General features: G+C 37.0%; 1 protein-coding gene across 1 annotated transcript in view; it reads right to left on the bottom strand.

Moving 5' to 3' along the window:
- Positions 1–15,807, bottom strand: part of DMD (dystrophin) — a 2,123,521-nt gene that overhangs the window by 1,599,803 nt on the left and 507,911 nt on the right. The window contains exons 8-9 of the mRNA XM_060138437.1: positions 1,430–1,611; positions 75–206 (exon numbers count right to left, since the gene is read on the bottom strand). Of these exons, the coding sequence (XP_059994420.1) occupies positions 75–206; positions 1,430–1,611 (314 nt within the window). The remainder of the gene's footprint in view (positions 1–74; positions 207–1,429; positions 1,612–15,807) is intronic.

Here is a 15,807-nt window from a genome sequence, read left to right as displayed (position 1 = left end):
ACAAAAACCATGTTAGGTTATCTTGGGTGAAGAAGTTCTTTGGTTTGGAGAACAGAGAGTAAATGTTGACAGACCTGTGAAGGAAATGGGCTCCGTGTGGGGTCAGAGGTGGTGACATAAGCAGCCTGTGTGTAGGCATAGCTCTTGAACCGAGGCTTAGGAGAGGAAGGAGTTCGTTCATAGCCCTGTGCTAGACTGACTGTGATCTGCAGAAGGGTTCGGGGGAGGGAGACAGAGAGGAGGAGGAGACATGGTAAGTAACCCTGGAAGGACTGCTTTCCAACACACTAGAAAAAACGAATGTTAAATGGAAACAGTGAGATGAAAAATTTAATCCTAAATATATATAAGTGATATTAGAAACTGGTACACTCCAAGAATTGTGGTGCTCAATGTCATGTTGGAGAACAGGTAGTCAGGGAAGAGAGGAGGATGGGATTTAACCATAAAGATTCCATCCTGACACACCTCCAGCACTAATATGGGATGCTGCTCTTCAAACTGGCAAAAACAAGCAACCCAAAGCAATCTTCTCTGAACTCAAAGTAAACAAAACCAGAATTCATCACGTCAATACCTTGGAAAGGACTGAAGCTTTCATAAGCTAAATATAGAATTAGTTCAGTAGAGTGAGAAAATTAGGCCTGAGAGCTTTCCATGCCTTCAGCAGAAATTTTGCTAAAGGCTTTTTCATCATTGTTTGTGTCAAAGAAAGTTAAGGAAAAAAACACCCTAAATATACACCGTTGGGAAGAAGAACTAGCAATGTAACAGAAGAATCCCACTGGATTCTGTACAATATCATAAAAGTCTTTATCATATGTATTCTCTATTTAATTTTTATTTAAACTATTTTAAACTAATTTTATCTTATCAAAAATATTACCTTGAGTATGCAAAATTTGTTACTACAACAGCAAGCTGCCACTAAAAATAAGAAAACATTATTAAACAGAGTACTTGCCTCTGCTCTTGGTCTAGTTCTTCGCTTTTTGCTCTAGTTGATGGAAAGTTTAATGTGTATATGAGTCTATCTTTTATTTTATTTCACTTTACACAATGGAAATGCAATGTATTCTGTGTCCCATATTCCTATAACATGGTGCATATCAATAGCAGAGTATTTTAACAATGTGCCTTGAAAACAACATTATTGTCCATTGTATCAGATGAAATTTAGGTTTACAGATTCCGCTCCCTCTCTCTCCCTCTCTCTCTCTCCAAATAAGACACACAGACACACACACAAAGCTATATATACATATATTTTTGTACGTGCGTGTGAATATATATACATATATATATACTATGCTATATATACATATATGTGTATCCATCCATAGACAATATAGATATGTGTGTATGATATCTAAAAATCCATATAAAACAGAAAATATCATTGATATTAGCTATTCTTTCGATCTTTTACCTGTTGAGAATAGTGCATTTGATGATGTAACTGAAAATGCTCTTCTCTAGTAACTTTTGATGGCCTTGGCAACATCTCCACCTCCTGGATGGCTTCAATGCTCACTTGTTGAGGCAAAACTTGGAAGAGTGATGTGACGTACATTAAGATGGACTTCTTATCTGGATAAGTGGTGGCAACATCTGTAAGCACATTAACACCACACATCAATTTTTGGTTTCTATATTTGAGTGTCTAAAAGGGGAATGAACAAATCAATGTTACAGGAAGAAGACAGATTAATGAGCACTCGATTGTCCATGAATGTCCTCCAGAGACTAATTAGAACATGATAATCAGGCCTAAAATGTCCTTCCAATTTGGCAGACCAATGAGATGAGCACTAAAGTTAATTTCTTTTCCTTGTTCACATAAAAACTGCATTCGGCAATACTTTTTCCTAAGTCAAATTGCCAAACTAGCCCATCTAAGAGAGTGGTTTTCATTAGATAAGAAACAAAAATAAAAGATTGCATCTTCCTTTCCATGGAAAGTTATAATAGCATGTCAATTAAAATGGTGCACTGGTAATTAAACAATTACACCAAAGAGCTTAATGCCCTGGCTTCCAGTAAAGAAAGCTTGCACCTCCTAATCAAATTTTTGCTGGTGATTAAGCATGTAAAGAGCAAAATAATGTCTCTGTGTTGAAACGAACCGTGTATTTCTACAATCAAAATAAAATAAAACTATATACCATAAGAATAATGATTTGTAATATTCCTTAACTACATTAAAAATATTTCTTTACATTATGGTGCATCTGTTAAAGTCAGATGTCGCTTTCCTTCTTAGACGTTAGAGATAAATTTAAAAGTCCTTCACATAAAGTTGATCTGATGTTATGTCCTTTGCCACATCTAGGGAATGAAAGAAATCCAGCATTTAAAGTCAAAAATAATTCGTAATAACACATATAATAAGTGGCAGCTCCTTCAAAAGCTTCTTTTGCTACTTGGCATCACAATTTACCCACTGTGCTCATTCCAGGGAACCAAATGCAAAAACAATCCTTTATGTGAAGAGTACCATTAATCCCAGAAGTGTTAAACATAAATCCTGGCAGGAGGCCAAGACAACTTAGCAGCAATGTGCCAGGCATTTTTCTTGCCATAAATTTATCCTAGCTCAGCTAGCATTAAAAGATCTGTTTTAAGTTAAATATGTATATTTTGGTCAGGTGTTCTGTTTATAAGTTAAAAAGACAACAGTCAAATTTCAAGTTCACAAGCATAAAAGGAGGTTGAACAGGTCACTTAACTCCATTACTTTGCAAGTCACAGGAACATGATTAATCAGAACAATTATTTTTAAAGCATTTTTAAAAAGAGTTACAGAGAAGCAAAAAGTTAGCTAATGTTCCTTGGTCTGCTTCTATCCATGGTATAATACAGTCCTTCTTAATTTTTAATGTGCATATGAATCACCTGGGCATCTTTTTAAAATCAGAATCGGATTCAGTAGGTCTGGGTGGAGCGTGAGGCTCTGCATTTCCAGCAAGCTCCCAGGTGATGCTGAAGCTGCTGACTTGAAGACCATACTTTGAGTAACAAGGGTCGAAAAAAATGACACAGAAGCACGCTCTTACATTACCTTCTGCTTCGTTGTTTTGCTTACTTGTTTTCAAAAGATACTTACTGGACACTTAAATGCATAAGGCTTAAAGGTACAAAGTTATTGATATATAATACATATTCTCTGCTCCCTATTATAATTTAATTATTAGCCAACAGATGGTGAAGATAATTTTTTGCAAATATTTTTTAGGAAAGAACTAAAGAATACCTTGTGTATAAGTACTGCCTTTCTAAAAAAAAAAAATCTTACTGACTTAGCTTTGAAATTCTAAAATCTACCTTTCATTTGATAATTGTTTTTCAAGTGTTCATTGTACGGCAGATACTATACTTCTTCACAATATGTTTTTGAAACTCTAGAATGTTTTCTTCCTTCTCACTAGTAACTAGTCAGTTTTATCTGTAATGAGCAAAATTTAGAATTGTTTATTTTTTAGTGCATTAAATAAAACCATGCTGTGAGAAAGGCACTGAATTTTAAAAGATTGTCTGTGTAAATAAAAAGTTCCATGACTATTTACTGCTATATTAGACATGTGCAAATGTATGTCTGGCCTCAAATGCAAACCATGATCAAAATAAATAAAGGTAAAAACAGATCTAGCATTATTTCTATTGCCCCAAGCAAATGTCAAAAATTGTAGCATATTTTATCTACATAAAACACCTTTTGGATGAACGTGAATATTCATAAATATCAATCACTACAATCACTATTGGATCAAACCATTGATATTTTTGCCCCAATCTATTACCATCCCACCTCAGAAGCTGTACACGATTCAGCTGTACCAGTAGGTAGAATCCAGTATTTCTTTTTGTTTTTACCAAAAGGAATTTAGATATTCTAAAATATGTTGAATTCCTTCCAAATATATTTACTAAAGACCTATTAAATTTTAAATATTTTTAATAGATTATCCAGGAGATTAACAAGATAGAGAATCCATGGATTCTGCTTACAGTTTGGAATAATAAAATAAATAAGAAGAACAAAATAATTGCACTGCTAAAGAGAATTTAAAATGTGTTCCTCTAATTGGCATAGCCAGTGCTTTAATATGTTCAGAAAAAGGAAGAAAGCATACATTACTGGAGGATCAGAAAATTCTTTATGAATAGAAAACTGAAATAAATTTGTATAGGGTTTCATTAGGGGAAAACCTAATTAAATGGAGAAAGGTATTCTAGGCAGTAGAAAAGCATGAGTAAAAGTGCAGAGGTAGGGACAGATTAGACATATTCTGGGAAGAGAGCCTTTGGGTGTCTTAGCCACAGAGTTGAGAATAGTGGTTAACAGGAAAAAATGGGAAGCTTGTATGTGGAACACTAAGGGATCATCAATAGCAAAGTAGTCAATTTGGCCTTAGTTCAATAGGTTAGAGAGTAACTAACTACTTTTGATCAAGACTGTGACACCATTAAAATTCTTGTAAAGTAAAACCATTAAGCGCAGAATGGAATGAAGGAGAAAAACACTAGAGGCAAGTAAGAGGCTGGGACCCAATCCAGATAGGAGGTGTCAGAGAACTAAAATAGGCTATGTAATGAAAACAAGGGGATGCATAATAGAAATTCTAAGACATCCCCAAAATAACTTCATTCAATTTCAGATCATTTACTCCATAGTCTTTGCGAATGCCTATATACAAAATCCTGCCCTAAGTCCTGGGGGTACAAAGATTAATAAACTGAAAATGAAATGGAAGAAGGAGGATTGAAGGAGGAAACTGCTTGTTCTGTAGCTATGGTAACAAGTAGCCACCAATACAGGTTTCAATCTCATTTAATCTATTAGCAATTACCTGCCTACATGGTCTTGATCATGCTTCTGCAAGCTAACCAACATCAACCCGTCCCTTCTGAAACTGCCAATCTGAAGTGGACTTGCTCCAATGAACAAAATTCTGAATGTAAACCAATTAACAGTGGTCTCACCTGAGTAACCAACCATGCTTCTAAAGGCGACATCAACCTACTCCAAGTCTGAATGTTCATAAATCTCTTGACCCCTGGGTTTACCCACCAAACCTAAGAATTTAAGGAAGGTGAGAATGATGGGATGTGATTTCCTTTTTTTTTTATTATAAGACATTAAAATACACAAATTGAAAGAAGTGGGTGAACCCCCAAAATAAGAACTTAAAATTATATAAAAGTTACCTTTGCACTAAAAACCCTATTATATAATGGGTTGATTGCCACAAAAGGTTAAATTAATAATTTCTAATCCAGTCTTTGAAACCAGTTCAGGATGGAGATTTTGACAACTCATAATACTGCCAGAAAATGTTATTTTATGAACAATAACACTGATTCTGATGAGTGTTTCTATAGTCACCAGAATTTTAATACTGAGGGCTATAATGGAACAAATAAACCATTTAGGGAAATTGCATATTTTTCAAAGAAACTGAAGGCCACAGTGGTTTGATGGCAAGTTCAAAAGCTAGTTCAAGTCAGAATTGGAACCCAGTCAGTGCATCATACTTTTCAGTACCTTACCTTCATTTTTTCAGAGAAGGCTATCTTAGTGCATTTGAAAACCAAGTATCTCAAAGTCATTATCTAAATGATGACCCTGTGATCTATGTGGTTCCATTAGCAAACATCACCTACACTCTCCATAGTAGTAGTGATTTCTATTTCTAATAAGTGAGGTATAACAAGAGTAAATACACATAAAAATGCAATTTCAGCAGTAATCAAAGAAATGCAAATTAAATAAAGATGGAAGTGTTTAATTATACTCCATTGCCTATCAAATTATCAAAGAATGACAAAAGGATAACAATTAATGTTGCAGAAGTGTCAGCAATTTGGCCAAACTCCTACATTGCTGGAAGAGTATCAGTTGGTTCCAACATTACAAAAAATATTTTGGCTATATCTAAAAACAATCATATTCAATGACCCAGTAATTTTCCTTCTAGGAATCCACCACAAGGAAATAATCAGAAATGTAAAAGAAGATTTATATAAACAATGTGAAATTTAAGCCCTCTTTACAATTATAAAATAAATATTTATCACACAAAAAAGAAAAATATTCAGACCATTCCAAATTGCTTGACATAAAACTAAAATTAGAAATGATCAAATATATAATTGTATGGGGACATACTGGGCCCTGAACCAAGATGACAGAGTAGAAGGACGTGCTCTCACTCCCTCTTGCGAGAACACCAGAATCACAACTACCTGCTGGACAACGATCGACAGGAAGACACTGGAACTCACCAGAAAAGATGCCCCACATCCAAAGAGAAAGGAGAAGCCACAATGAGAGGGCAGGAGGGGCAAAATTACAGTAAAATCAAATCCCATAACTTCTGGGTGGGTGACTCACAGACTGGAGAACACTTATACCACAGAAGTCCACCCACTGGAGTGAAGGTTCTGAGCCCCACGTCAGGCTTCCCAACCTGAGGGTCTGGCAACGGGAGGAGGAATTCCTACAGAATCACACTTTGAAGGCTAGTGGGATTTGACTGCAGGACTTCGACAGGAATGGGGGAAACAGAGACTCCACTCTTGGATGGCACACATAAAGCAGTGTGTGCATCGGGATCCAGGGGAAGAACCAGTGGCCCCGGGGGAGACCAAACCAGACACACCTGCTAGAGTTGGAGGGTCTCCTGGAGAGGCAGGGGGTGGCTGTGGCTCACCGTGAGGACAAGGACACTGGCAGCAGAAGTTCTGGGAAGTACTCCTTGGCATGAGTCCTCCCAGAGTCTGCCATTAGCCCCACCAAACAGCCCAGGTAGGCTCCAGTGTTGGGTTGCCTAAGGCCAAACAACCGACATGGAGGGAACCCAGCCCCACCCATCAGCAGTCAAGTGGATTAAAGTTTTACTGACCTCTGCCCACCAGAGAAACAGTCACCTATACCCACCACCAGTCCCTCCCATCAGGAAACTCGCACAAGCCTCTTAGATACCCTCATCCACCAGAAGGCACACATCAGAAGCAAAAAGGACTACAATCCTGCAGCCTGTGGAACAAAAACCATATTCACAGAAAGATAGACAAGATGAAAAGGCAGAGGACTATGTACCAGATGAAGGAACAAGAGAAAACCCCAGAAAAACAACTAAATGAAGGGAGATAGGCAACTTTCCAGAAAAAAGGATTCGGAATAATGATAGTGAAGATGATCTATGACCTAGGCAAAAGAATGGAGGCAAAGATCGAGAAGATGCAAGAAATGTTTAACAAAGAACTAGAAGAATTAAAGAACAAACACACACAGATGAACAATACAATAACTGAACTTAAAAATACACTAAAAGGAATCAATAGCAGAAAAAATGAGGCAGAAGAACGGATAAGTGACCTGGAAGACAGAATGGTGGAATTCACTGCTGCAGAACAGAATAAAGAAAAAAGAATGAAAAGAAATGAAGACAGCCTAAGAGACCTCTAGTCAACATTAAACGCAACAACATTTGCATTATAGGGGTCCCAGAAGGAAAACAGAGAGAGAAAGGACCAGGGAAAATATATGAAGGGATTATACTCGAAAACTTCTCTAACATGGGAAAGGAAATAGCCACCCAAGACCAGGAAGTGCAGAGAGTCCCATACATGATAAACCCAAGGAGAAACACGCCGAGACACACAGTAATCAAACTGGCAAAAAGTAAAGACAAAGAAAAATTACTGAAAGAAGAGAGGGAAAAATGACAAATAACACAGAACACCCATAAGGATAACAGCTTATTTCTCATCAGAAACTCTACAAGCCAGAAGGAAGTGGCATGATACACTTAAAGTGATGAAAGGGAAGATCCTACAACCAAGATTGCTCTACCTGGCAATGATCTCATTCAGATTCGATGGAGAAATCAAAAGCTTTACAGACAAGCAAAACCTAAGAGAATGCAGCACCACCAAACCAGGACTACAACAAATGCTAAATAACTTCTCTAAGTGGGAAACACAAGAAAATAAAAGGACCTACAAAAATAAACCCAAGATACTTAAGAAAATGGTCATAGGAATATACATATCAATAATTACCTTAAACGTGAATGCATTAAATGCTCCAACCAAAAGACACAGGTTTGCTGAATGGATACAAAAAAAAAGCCCATATATATGCTGTCTACAAGAGACCTACTTCAGACCTAGGGACACATACAGACTGAAAGTGAGGGGATGGAAAGATATTCCATGCAAATGGAAATCAAAAGAAAGCTAGAGTAGCAATACTCGTATCAGATAAAATAGACTTTTAAATAAAGAATGTTACAAGAGACAAGGAATGACACTACATAATGATCAAGGGATCAATCCAAGAAGAAGATATAACAATTATAAATATATATGCACCTAACATAAGAGCACCTCAATACATAAGGCATCTGCTAACAGGTAAAAAAGAGGAAATCGACAGTAACACAATAATAGTGGGGGACTTTAACACGTCACGTACAGCAATGGACAGATCATCCAAAATGAACATAAATAAGGAAACAGAAGCTTTAAATGACACAACAGACTGGATAGATTTAATTGATATTTATAGGACATTCCAACCAAAAACAGCAGATTACACTTTCTTCTCAAGTGCGCACGGAACATTCTCTAGGATAGATCACATACTGGGTCACACACCAAGCCTGAGTAAATTTAAGAAAACTGAAATCATATCAAGCATCTTTTCTGACCACAACACTATGAGATTCAAAATCAATTACAGGGGAAAAAAAACATAAAAAATACAAACACTTGGAGGCTAAACAATATGTTACAAAATAAACAAGAGATCACCGAAGAAATCAAAGAGGAAATCAAAAAATACCTACAGACAAATGACAAGGAAAACATGACGTTCCAAAACCTATGGGATGCAGCAAAAGCAGTTCGAAGAGGCAAGTTTATAGCTATACAAGCTTACCTCAAGAAACAAGAAACACCTCAAATAAACAATCTAACCTTACACCTAATGGAACTAGAGAAAGAAGAACAAACAAAATCTAAAGTTAGCAGAAGGAAAGAAATCATAAAGATCAGAGCAGAAATAAATGAAATAGAAACAAAGAAAACATTAGCAATGATCAATAAAACTAAAAGCTGGTTCTTTGAGAAGATAAACAAAATTGATAAACCATTAGCAAGACGCATCAAGAAAAAGTGGGAGACGACTCAAATCAATAAAATTAGAAATGAAAAAGGAGAAGTCACAACAGACACTGCAGAAATACAAAACATCCTAAGAGACTACTACAAGCAACTCTATGCCAATAAAACAGAAAACCTGGAAGAAATGGACAAATTCTTAGAAAGGTATAACCTTCCAAGACTGACCCAGGAAGAAACAGAAAATACGAATAGAGCAAGCACAAGTAATGAAATTGAAACTGTGATTAAAAATCTTCCAACAGGGCTTCCCTGGTGGCACAATGGTTGAGAGTCCGCCTGCCAATGCAAGGGACACGGGTTCATGCCCCGGTCCAGGAAGATCCCACATGCCACGGAGTGGATGGCCCCGTGAGCTATAGCCACTAAGCCTGAGCGTCCGGAGCCTGTGCTCCGCAACGGGAGAGGCCACAACACTGAGAGGCCTGCATACCGCAAACAAACAAACAAACAAAATCTTCCAACAAACAAAAGTCCAGGACCAGATGGCTTCACAGGTGAATTCTATCAAACATTTAGAGAAGAGCTAACACCCATCCTTCTCAAACTCTTCCAAAAAATTGCAGAGGAAGGAACACTCTCAAACTCATTCTATTACCCTGATACCAAAACCAGACAAAGATACTACAAAAAAAGAAAATTACAGACCAATATCACTGATGAATATAGATGCAAAAATCCTCAACAAAATACTAGCAAACAGAACCTAACAACACATTAAAAGGATCATACACCATGATCAAGTGGGATTTATCCCAGGAATGCAAGGATTCTTCAATATACGCAAATCAATCAAGGTGAAAAACTATATGATCATCTCAATAGATGCAGAAAAAGCTTTTGACAAAATTCAACACCCATTTATGATAAAAACTCTCAAGAGAGTGGGCATAAAGGGAACCTACCTCAACATAATAAAGGCCACATATGACAAATCCACAGCCAACATCATTCTCAATGGTGAAAACCTGAAAACATTTCCACTAAGATAAGGAAGAAGACAATCTTGTCCACTCTCACAACTATTATTCAACATAGTTGTGGAAGTCCTAGCCAGAGCAATCAGAGAAGAAAAAGAAATAAAAGGAATACAAATTGGAAAAGAAGAAGTAAAACTGTCACTGTTTGCAGATGACATGATGCTATACATAGAGAATCCTAAAGATGTCACCAGAAAACTACTAGAGCTAATCAATGAATTTGGTTAAGTTGCAGGATACAAAATTAATGCAGAGAAATCTCTTGCGTTCCTATACACTAATGATTAAAAATCTAAAAGAAATTAAGGAAAAACTCCCATTTACCACTGCAACAAAAAGAATAAAATACCTAGGAATAAACCTACCTAGGGAGACAAAAGACCTGTATGCAGAAAACTATAAGACACTGATGAATGAAATTAAAGGTGATACCAACAGATGGAGAGGTATTCCATGTTCTTGGATTGGAAGAATCAATAGTGTGAAAATGACTATATTACCCAAAGCAATCCACAGATTCAGTGCAATCCCTATCAAATTACCAATGGCATTTTTTACGGAAGTAGAACAAAAAATCTTAAAATTTGTATGGAGACACAAAAGACCCCGAATAGCCAAAGCAGTCTTGAGGGAAAAAAACGGAGCTGGAGGAATCAGACTCCCTGACTTCAGACTATACTACAAAGCTACAGTAATCAAGACAACATGGTACTGGCACAAAAACAGAAACACAGATCAATGGAACAAGATAGAAAGCCCAGAGATGAACCCACGCACCTATGGTCAACTAATCTATGACAAAGGAGGCAAGGATATACAATGGAGAAAAGACTGTCTATTCAATAACTGGTGTTGGGAAAACTGGACAGCTGCATGTAAAAGAATGAAATAAGAACACTCCCTAACACCATACACAAAAATAAACTCAAAATGGATTAGAGACCTAAATGTAAGACTGGACACTAGAAACCTCTTAGAGGAAAATATAGGAAGAACACTCTTTGACATAAATCACAGCAACATCTTTTTTTATCCACCTCCTAGAGTAATGGAAATAAAAACAAAAATAAACAAATGGGACCTAATGAAACTTCAAAGCTTTTGCACAACAAAGGAAACCATAAACAAGTCGAAAGGACAGCCCCCAGAATGGGAGAAAAATATTTGCAAACGAATCAACGGACAAAGGCTTAATCACCAAAATATATAAACAGTTTATGCAGCTCAATATTAAAAAAAAACAAGCAACGCAATCCAAAAATGGGCAAAAGACCTAAATAGACATTTCTACAAAGAAGATATACAGATGGCCAAGAAGCACATGAAAAGCTGCTGAATATCACTAATTATTAGGGAAATGCAAATCAAAACTCCAATGAGGTATCACCTCACACCAATTAGAATGGGCATCATCAAAAAATCTACAAACAATAAATGCTGGAGAGGGTGTGGAGAAAAGGGAACCATCTTGTACTGTTGGTGGGAATATAAATTGATAAAGCCACTATGGAGAACAGTATGGAGGTTCCTGAAAATACTAAAAATAGAATTACCATATGATCCAGCAATCCCACTACTGGGCATATACCCAGAGAAAACCATAATTCAAAAAGACACATGTACCTCAATGTTCACTGCAGCACTATTTACAATAGCCAGGTCATGGAAGCAACCTAAATGCCCACTGGAAGATGAATGCTTAAAGAACATGTGGTACATATATACAATGGAATATTACTCAGCCATAAAAAGGAACAAAATTGGGTCATTTGTTGAGACATGCATGGATGTAAAGACTGTCATACAGAGTGAAGTAAGTCAGAAAGAGAAAAACAAATACCGTATATTAACCCATGCATATGGAACCTAGAAAAATGGTCCAGATGAACAGGTTTGCAGGGCAGAAGTTGAGACACAGATATAGAGAACAAACGTATGGACACCAAGGGGGGAAAGCTGCAGTGGGGTGGGGATGGTGGTGTGCTGAATTGGGCAATTGGGACTGACATGTGTACACTGATGTGTATAAAACTGATGACTAATAAGAACCTGCTGTATAAAAAAATTAAATTATATTAAATTCAAAAAAACGACTACATACCAGGGAATTCCCTGGAGGGCCAGTGGTTAGAACTCTGTGCTTCCACTGCAGGGGGCCCGGTTTCAATCACTGGTCAGGGAACTAAGATCACACAATCCTGCTGCACAGCCAAATAAATAAATAAAAGACTACATACTGGATGGGTTTTGTTTGTTTGTTTGTTTGTTTATTTATTTTAATTTTGGCTGTGCTGGGTCTTTTCTGCAGCACACGGGCTCAGTACTTGCCCCATGGCATGTGGAATCTTAGTTCCCCAACCAGGATCGAACCCACGTCCCCTGCATTGGAAGGCGGATTCTTAACCACCTGACCACCAGGGAAGTCCCTGGATGTTTCCATTTATATGACCATCTTGCAAAGGCAAAACTATGGGACCAGAAAACTGTTCACTGGATGCCAGGGGTTGGGAGTGGGGGAAGGGTTGGCTATAAATGAGTATGGGGGAATTTTTTGAACTGATGAAACTGTTCTGTATCCTGGTTGTTGTGGCAATTATACAATTGTATACATTTCTCAAAACTCACAGAACTGCACATTAAAAAAGGATGTATTTTACTCTGTATAAATAATAACTTAATTTTTTAAAAAAATGAGTAAAAAGAGCCCACTGTTTGGGAGAGGGACCTAAAAGCCAAGATGATATAAAAGTCAGCAAAAAAGCAAAACTGATACTTAAAAATTTTTTACAACTGAAGATGTCATTACTCAGATTAAAACATTTACAATGCCAAAAACTAGGATATAACTATACTCGAAGACTAGAGAAAGGTGAAATGTGTGTTGGAGGTGGCAGTAAGTATGCAGCTCTTACGAGAGCTAAATCCTCATCTTTTATTGTAGGAACTCATTGGATAATGTTTAAATCTGAAAAACCAAGAGAAAGCAGGATAAGCTTTCTATTTAGAACCATGGAGGCAAAATCAAAGGCTTCAGCTAGAAAATTGGAAGCTGGAAAGACTCCCACCCTGGGTTGCGGGAATCGTGGGTGAAGAGGGTTGGGACAAAAGGCAACTAGTTTTTTGTTTCAAGTCTTAAAACTCTGACTCCTCGAACTATGTATATGCATATCTTTGATGATAATAAAACTTTTTAAAATGAAAAAAAATAATAATAATTGTATGTGAGTACTACAAAGCCATTCAAAATGTTGCTTTTGAAGAATATTTGATAATATATGAAAATAAATTCTTTATAAAGTAACGTCAAAGATAAGGATGAATAATTTACATAGAATATAATAAAAACTTTTATGGAAAAGACTAGGGGAACATACTTTAAGACATTAGTGGGGCTTCCCTGGTGGCGCAGTGGTTGAGAGTCTGCCTGCCGATGCAGGGGACATGGGTTCGTGCCCAGGTCCGGGAAGATCCCACATGCCGCGGAGCGGCTGGGCCCGTGAGCCATGGCTGTTGAGCCTGCGCGTCCAGAGCCTGTGCTCCGCAACGGCAGAGGCCACAACAGTGAGAGGTCCGCGTACCACACACACACAGAAAAAGACATTAGTGAGATGGGTATGTTGGTGGGATTGAAAATAATTTACTTTTTCTCTTTCATCCTATCTGTATCTTCCACAATATTCTGCACTCACTAATTTTATAATTAGATACTATATTCTATAATAAAATATCTGTAAAGATCAAACAGAGACAATAAAATCAAAGTTGCACCAAGTTTTCTTTTAGTATGCCGTCATTCCCAAAAAGTCAGTATGAACGAGTTTGTTAGGAAACTGGTGTTTTCAACAAAACTGTTCTTATCTTGGGCAATCAACCTCCAGAAAGTGTGATTAGCCAGATGCCAGACACAACCTTAAATATCTCTGGGAAATCTAAACGGGAGCCTCCACTGTCTAACCCTCAGGTCAGTTTTCTGCCAGGAGAAAGGCAGGAACTGAAATACTGGATTATAATGTATATCATGTGTAATCAGAAGTAGGATTTCAAAGATAAGAGATTTATAAACATGCACTCACAAAGTTTGGTCAGCCTTTTAAGAGCTTTATAGCAAAATTAAGAAGGATGTCATCTAGAAACCATGATCAGAATAAACCTGGATCAGTTTCTACAGAATTGGTATTAGGAACAAAACAATAAATAAATTTGCTGTAAGAAAAGGGGAACGGGTGAACTGGAAAGAAGAAACTTGTGGTCCCAAACCAGACATGGTGAGATAGCTCTAAGTATGAAAATGTAAACACATATTTGTAAACACAATAAAAAAAATCCTGTGTTTGCTAAAATAACCAAACACACAGATGTGAAATTCTAAAGAACTTACTGCTTGAAGCAGAGTGGGTTTACACCTGAGGTCTATAAATTAAGAGACAATGTCATAATGTCATCTGATCTCTAAGCACCAGAATTTGTAAATTGTAGGTGATATCATAGCAATGAACTAATTCATTAAAGGGCTAGATTGTTATTTTCAATTTTAATATTTTTCATCCAGCACTACATACATGCATTTTCCATTTACAAGTCATTGTACACAATGGATATACAGTATTCTAGTAAGAAAATAACTCACACAGATCCACTCCAGTTAAATTATTTAATATTCTACAATACATGTTCTGCCCTCACTAAATTAAGTACCCCTTAATTAAGCCGTTCCATAATTTTAGCATTTCACTCACTGATCCAAGTTGCTTTTATCATCTAATAACAATGCTTCTCATTAAAGGGCTAAAAAATAAAGTAATGAAAATAATTTGTATTAATGAAGATGATTCACTCTCATGCAAAAATTAATGATAAAAACTATAGGCTTTTATTTATACTTGAGAAACACTAAAAAATTTTATCTTTTAAACATCCAATTATTCCTATCAAGGTGCTTATGGTATACCTAGCAGAAAACTATGACTGTAATCCTGGTAGAAGTAGAAAACAGTGCTCAAAATACATAAAGCTGGGCTTCCCTGGTGGCACAGTGGTTGAGAGTCTGCTTGCCGATGTAAAGGACACGGGTCCGTGCCCCAGTCTGGAAAGATCCCACATGCCATGGAGCGGCTAGGCCTGTGAACCATGGCTGCTGAGCCTGGGCGTCCGGAGCCTCTGCTCCGCAATGGGAGAGGCCACAGCAGTAAGAGCCCCGCATATCGGGAAAAAAACACATGCATAACGCTTACCTAGGGTCTAACGGGAAAAACAAAACCAAAAAATCAGGTGCTTACAGGAGGTTTCAGATACACTGAAAACTAGTTCAGCTTTCTGGCCATTGAACAAGCAATGCTAAAGATACCTATGCAAATATACATTGTGTATTCAATCAAATAAATAATGGTAGCTAGAAGTGATGTTACTGATTCTGAAAAGTATCGGACTGACAATATGAGACAGTGAAAAATATTTTTAACAAATGTTTACTGAGTTACTACTTTGTACCAAACTAGTTTTTGAGGACACAGATATAAATCCTAGTCTTTGTGGATACAGTGGTAAATAAATAAGCCCAGAGATCTGTTCTCATGGAACTTTGATTCTAATGGGGAAGCAAAATTAAAAATAAATGATTTCAAAATCCTCAATTTACCCC

Source organism: Lagenorhynchus albirostris, chromosome X, assembly GCF_949774975.1.
Source record: "Lagenorhynchus albirostris chromosome X, mLagAlb1.1, whole genome shotgun sequence".
Classification (NCBI taxonomy): Eukaryota; Metazoa; Chordata; class Mammalia; order Artiodactyla; family Delphinidae; genus Lagenorhynchus; species Lagenorhynchus albirostris.
Note: the sequence above shows the minus strand (reverse complement) of the source record. Positions and strands in the feature narration are given on the sequence as shown.